Here is a 6682-nt window from a genome sequence, read left to right on the forward strand (position 1 = left end):
TATCTGGTCTTCTATTTATATTCAACCACTAATCAACAAGGATTGTTCAGAGGTCAGTCCTGGAACTTCTGTCCCAGACTCCCAGTCCTAATTTCTAAAACACTCTGAATGTGTTTTAACCTCGGATTTGTGGGCAAAAACTTCTGCCAAGGCTACGAGACTTCCCTCAAATCCGTTAAATGTCTTTTTGGGGCATGCAAAGGAGAATCGTCAGCTACTTCAAAGGAGTAAAAAGAAAGGAAGTAAAAAAGCAATTCGATTCAGAGAAGCTTCTTAGCATATCATATAATAGCTAAATTTCAGTTCTCTTAGGTGCCTCCACGGACAGTCTTATTTCATGTAAGTACCAAAACATTCACATCAACATGGGATAGTAGATGATAGTCATGCATTGCATCTGAGGCCGTCTAAAAACATAAATCCCTGCTTAAGAATGTAATCAGGATTCATAATTCATGATCAACGAGGTTCTAAGGATTCATGAGACCAAGTACAAGATAGTCGCAATATACATATCACACTTATGTACACCGGAGCCAGTGTGATGAATCTTAGTAACTCCATAATCTACTTAGGGGTGGTGTGAATGGCCGCCACAGTTGAGACCATGGAATCCACCCCACAAACATCACGGCCCCTGCATATCTTGTAGTACCCATTCTCTCCCCAGCTTTCCCCCCAGGAATTCTTTATGATCCAATATGGCTTGTCCTTCATGCGAATGGGAGAATAACCTTCAGAACCATATCCCACCAGAAGTACTCCATGATTCAATCGCCTTGAGCAAATGTATGGGCATGAAACTCCACCTATGTATGTCTGCATGAAAACTGCATTGATACCCACTGCAACCATGAAAAGCAAAAGTTAGTATGATCTATAGTCAGCCATCTATAACCATTATCATTGCATTGGCATTATCAAAAATCCAGAATCCAATGTTTATATGTGCAGTCATGCCCAAGTGATGCATCTTCAATTAGAACCAACCTGCAAGAGGACCATTTTTCACTAAATTTGCAGCAATTTGATCTTCATCAAGAGAGACAACGCTGAAGTTAGCAACTGATGCAACAATCTTGGACTTGTCAAATTTACAGGTACCATGGTCAGTTCCAGTATAAGGGTAATCTTCCTCCTGCATAAGTCCACCAGTTTTCAAAGTGTATTCAAAGGCACTAGTCATTAGCCCACCATTGCATCCTGAGTCACATGAGCCTGGTTCATCTGGATCACACTGAAAGAAAAAGGTCCCAAATCAACAATTACGAAGTCATAAGGTGAGACAACATCTGACTCGTAGTGGAGATCTGGGATCAAATCCCACTGCCACTAGGGTTTGGGGGGTTAAGGGGATGGGGGATGGGCTACCCCTGTTGTGTAGCCATGAAGCAAAAAAAGGTGAGACAATATCATTATAAAAGTTCAAGATAAAAAGAATGTCACAAACTGGTGTTTAAAAAACAATACAAGAGAAACCAGTTGAGGTTCTCATCCACATTTCACACCTAACAGGAAATCTTGGCAACACAGCTTGGATTTCTCAACAACAATCTGTTAAAACATCATAGGTTACTTAGAAGTGATCTTTAACATAGGAGTTACAGGTAATACCATAAGGTGCACCTATATGTTTCTTCTTTTGAACCAAGTCTAGAAGGCAAAAGAAAGAGATAACCCAGGTTTGGCATTAACTCAATTCAACTAAATGAAGCCTTAACTCCTATAACTTGTGGTCTACTGCCAAAGCCTAAAAGTGAGGCGTGAGTTGTTGAAAGTGCCAAGACCTTCAGATGCATGAGGCGTAAACCTCAGAGGCATCAAAGGTTTTGGGTAAGTCATGAATTCATAATTTCTGCTCCAACAACAACTCGTGTCAAAATCCCCATTAAATTAGATCTCAAATTACCATCTTTCTCAGTAAACTAGAGCAGAAGACCAGCTTCAAGTAATGCTTGTATCAACAAATAGCAGCTTAAGTGGCATTAAACTTTAACATCTCTAGTCTATTTATGGTCCAAAAGGTATTAGGATGGAGTTTGATGCGATAGTTCCTGCCATTATAAAACTCAAAATCGTTGAACTAAAATATCAACCACTTCCAGCAGAGTGAAATCGGACAAAATTTGGTAAAGCTCGTCTTAAAGGGAAATGGTATGGAAAAATTCATGGTCCTTGGAATACCTTTGCATATCTGCTAAATTCCAATTTCCACTATTAATTATTTTATTTTTGTTTTTCAGAAGGAATCTGGTTATATTAATAAGAAGTTAAAAACGAGGAGGGATGTATATGGAGGAGGTACAAGATGCAGTATATAACCTGGATCATTTAACACAAGGCCAGAAAGAATAATTCCTTGTGTGCCAAACATTGTCGTCCGAATTACAAGGAAAAATCAAGCAAATTGGGACGTGCAGTGATAGTATAGAAATAATTTTCTGGCAACTTATTAGATGTAGATATTCATTGGAAATAAAGAAAATGAAATAATCCGATTGCTGTGAAAACATGCTAAAAATCTGTTGATAGGTTACTGGAAAATATCAGCAACCTAAATCATCATACAGTTAATATGGAGAACATGATCCAACTCTAAACCATGGACTATTCGAATGAAAAGTTAGTTGAGGATGACACATACTTCTAATACGTCGTATGCTTAGCAAAACTTATCGCTACATACAATCTAAATCAAAAAACTCTTAGGAAGACTATCTCAATTTAGATGTTGATAAAAAAGAAAGGAACAAACTAAATAATCATCCTATCCACCACATTCGACAAAACAGACGTGCCGACAAGAAAATACTCCAACCAAATTCAAGAAAATAAGGGATATACAAACCTCGTGATCACAATCCACGAGTTGTTGCTCGCTAAGGCTAACTAGCTTTCCAGTAGCCAGGAAATTAGCTCCTTCCAAGGCTCCAGTAGTGCTGAATGACCAACACGATCCGCAAGAACCCTAATTTTCAAAATAACAACAACAACAACAACAATGTCAAGGTCGGATTTTTTTATTGGTATCATCAAAATCAGATTTTTACCAAACAACTTCACTCCAAACCAGCGATAAAACTATCACGATCGATGATCAAGGGCATCGATAAAACTAACGGAAGAACATAGCAGTAACTGTACCTGGTTCTTAACCGCAGTGACGGCGCCATGATCTCTCCAGTCAAAATCTGTTGGAAGATCGTTGGTGGGGAGTATCGGAGCCTTGTGAGCATCGGCAGGGATCCTAAGACGCTTCAAGCCGAGGTAAGTCCGGCGGAACTCCGCCGGCGTCAAATCGGAGAACTGAGTGATACCGTGAACGGCAGAGGGGTCAAGTTTCTGGTGACGCCTTGCACGGCGTAAGTTAGCCTTGAAGACACCCAAACGGTAAGCGTGCTCCTCGCGAGTAGCGTAACTCTTCCCAAACTTACTCTTGAAGTTGGTAAAATGGTGCTCGGCGTTCATGAGAAGATCGTCGTCATGAGCGACGACCTGGCGGATTAAGAGATCTTCCGGTTCATTGGAAGAAACAGTAGAATCAGTTGCTGAAGCAAGAATCAGAGAGGAGAGGAGGAGAAGGAGAACGGAGAGGAAGAAACGATCCATTGATAGGAGGAAGAGGTGGTCAGGTGGGGCTGCAAAAGGACTTTTCTCTCCACTCTGGCCTCCACCAGTCGTCGGGCTCTCCGAGATATATTGCTTAGAAGAAATGTGTATACGCGAGGCTTAGCCAATAATAGATAGACACGTGGATGCGTTTTATTCCTTTGTTTTTCTTGCAAGTAAGGCGGTGTCCTGTTCCCTGTTGGTTTAGGGAGCTTGGAAACGCTGCAACAGCATTGATGCACTTGTCATGGGAGAGATGTTCCCAACGAACGGTTGGAATGTATGTTGGGCGCGATAGGTGGGGAGCTAATCGGAACTCTGAGTGTACAGTATTTTCCGGAATGGTTGGACTGGAAGTTATTTTTGGTAATCCTTGGACTAGAAGGTTGGAAGCTGGAACATGGGCTAGTCACACGGGCTTCGAGCTACCATCCATAGGGAATGTGGCATACACCTGGAACCCGTAACCTATACCGCAAGACTGTATCCCTAGCATCAGTCTCCTATCTACCATTCTAACTCTCACCTACCATCCATAGGGAATGTGGCATACACCTGGAACCCGTAACCTGTACTGCAAGACTGTACCCTAGCATCAGTCTCCTATCTACCATTTTAACTCTCACCTACCATCCATAGGGAATGTGGCATACACGTGGAATCAATAATTAAATGATCTAATTAATTGTACCATTGACCTACTTGGGCATAGATAAGACATTATTTCTTTTTATTTTAACCATTTCCATAATTAATAATAGTAATTCTCATTTTTTCACATATATTTTGATTAATATGATAAACTTAAAATATTAATGGCATACTCAAATTTTTTATAAATTTTATAATATTATCTACATTTTATTTTGTTATTTAATTTATGAATAACAAGTTAACTTATTTCATTGAGAGGGAAATGTGGTAGATAATGTTTTAAAAAATGATCCAAAATTGGAACTGTTCTAGCCACCGGTTTTTGCCTTTTCGGGTTGACAATTCGACTGTCCGATCCAAACAAATGACCCATTCTGACAAAAAATTAAAAAATGGCAAAAAACCGTTGAACGGGTCGGCGGTTCGACCGCCTAGGTCATTAGGTCGTTGACTGATTCAACGATTTTTGGCTAAGGACCAGGTTTGGGGTAAAATGAAACCGGTTGCCTAAATGGTTCCCAGGCTGAATAGTTCGACCGTCTGAGTCAATGACGGTTAAAAAACCATGGTAGTAGATCAATTTTTAGAGCATCAGTTTTTTATTAGTGTTTTTTATCCCATAGTCAAAATGATGTCTAGTTGGACTAGTTTGTCACACAACCAACATTTTGGGTTTATTTATCACTAAACTATTTGTTATAAAAAACCATCGACTCGATCAACAACATGGTGATTTAATCAACCAAACCAATTAGTTAGTGGGGTCACATATTAGACATTATCCTTTGTTCATAATTTTTTGTTTTTCATTTCTGTCGTCAATGAAATAATTTTTAATTTTCACATTTAGTTTTTTAACAAGAAGATTATAATATTACAAATATGTCAATAATTTTCTACAAAATTTCTCTTTTTTGCAACAAATTATATTTTTGTCTATTTTTTTAATCTTTATTACTTAATAGGAAAATGATTTCACTTTCAGCTAGATATATAGGAAAATGATTTCACTTTCAGATTGCTTTTAAGTTTTGTATTTCATTTACATCATTACTAAAAATAATTCTTATTTATCACACTTATTTTTATTTAATGTGATTAATATATAAGATTAGAGATGTGTTCTCTATTTTTATATTTTTTTTGTATTTTTGTATTTATCACCTGAATGGTTGAGCCACTGACCATTCAAACATGAAAACGATTTCACTTCCATATTGGTGCTAATTTAATTTAACATTCCCTTTCCCCCTAATTAATAAAAATACTTCTTTTATATTATACTTATTTTTTTATTAATATGAAAAATAATAATATTAGAGATGTTCCCAAAATTTTCTACAAAATTTCTCTACTTTTTATATATTTATCTGTTTTAGTTTTTAGTGTTTAATTATGACATAATGGATTGACTTGTTTGACCCAAATGATTGAACCGCTTACTTGCCACTTAAATAAACTGATTTTATGGAAAAGTACAGACAAAGCCAATGCAGATTTCTGATTTTCACTAAGAGCTATAAACATTCAAAATGTCAACAACCCACACTCTATGCACCAATGCCTGCTCGTGAATTGGCATCAATTCCGAGCTAGCACCTACCCCAACACTCCAGCATTACTTTGGCCTACAAATTCTAACCCTGCGCTAAACCGTCATTCTCCCTTTTATTTATGGGTCACTTTTTAAATTATAGGTTTCTATACTATTAAAATTAATGGTAAATCACAAACAACCACCCTATATTGAGGGGTAATGACATTAATTCTATCAGATAATCTCACAAAATAATCCATTAAATATGTCTAAAATCCAAACTACCCTCATGTTAATTATTTTATGAGATCACTTCGCCCTTCTTGACTTAGTTTTTCTAAAATCCAATCTATCACTTGTTTCTCTCAACATTCTTTCAACAAATTTCATCTTGAAAATGCCTTGAGAATGATGGGTTCAGCGATACCTTTAGAATAGTTTGTGCTTGAAATTAACATTTTCATCATTTTGATATTTGTTTGTGTCAACTATCAACCCTTAAAATCTCAAATGGGCAATTTAGTAATTTTATTTCACTATCAACCCTTCTTAATAGGTTAGGGACAAGGTTCTAGAAGTTTCAAGGGGTTTTTTTTGCAAAACATAGTTTGAGGGGCTAAAGTGTTAACACCCCTAAGTATAGAGTGGTGTTTTGTAGTTTACCCTAAAAATATGTTCATGGATTTTGATGTAGCGCGATCCGGTCACTCCTAGCTGGCACTCATGTGGCTCCTGGAAGATACCTGAGAAGAAGAAAATTCCCGGAGGGAGTTACCCGGCGGGAACACTCCGATGATTAAGTTAGTACTTGGTAGGAGAAGCAAGCAGGAAGATGAAGACTAAGAGTGGAGATAGCGCGTGTACCGTAGATGAATCCCCCTC

At 37.7% G+C, this 6682-nt stretch overlaps 1 protein-coding gene across 1 annotated transcript; it reads right to left on the bottom strand.

Annotated features, from left to right (window-relative positions):
- Positions 1 to 259: 259 nt before the first annotated feature.
- LOC104605516 (putative cysteine protease RD19B) lies at positions 260 to 3686 on the bottom strand. Its single transcript, XM_010270317.3, has 4 exons — positions 3145 to 3686; positions 2849 to 2968; positions 991 to 1237; positions 260 to 845 (listed from the first exon to the last, which is right to left on the bottom strand). Exons 1-4 carry the CDS (start codon positions 3607 to 3609, stop codon positions 568 to 570), a joined length of 1110 nt encoding a protein of 369 aa, XP_010268619.1. The 5' UTR covers positions 3610 to 3686; the 3' UTR covers positions 260 to 567.
- Between the last annotated feature and the right edge of the window lie 2996 nt (positions 3687 to 6682).

This window comes from Nelumbo nucifera, chromosome 1, assembly GCF_055504915.1.
Source record: "Nelumbo nucifera cultivar China Antique chromosome 1, China Antique-T2T, whole genome shotgun sequence".
Classification (NCBI taxonomy): domain Eukaryota; kingdom Viridiplantae; phylum Streptophyta; class Magnoliopsida; order Proteales; family Nelumbonaceae; genus Nelumbo; species Nelumbo nucifera.

Excerpts from the sequence above, each read along its gene's own strand:
- LOC104605516 (XM_010270317.3), bottom strand. The coding sequence starts at position 3,609 with ATGGATCGTTTCTTCCTCTCCGTTCTCCTTCTCCTCCTCTCCTCTCTG. Across the intron at positions 2,969-3,144 it reads TCACTGCGGTTAAGAACCAG|GGTTCTTGCGGATCGTGTTG; the intron begins GTACAGTTACTG and ends TTTGAAAATTAG. Across the intron at positions 1,238-2,848 it reads TCGTGGATTGTGATCACGAG|TGTGATCCAGATGAACCAGG; the intron begins GTTTGTATATCC and ends TTTTTCTTTCAG.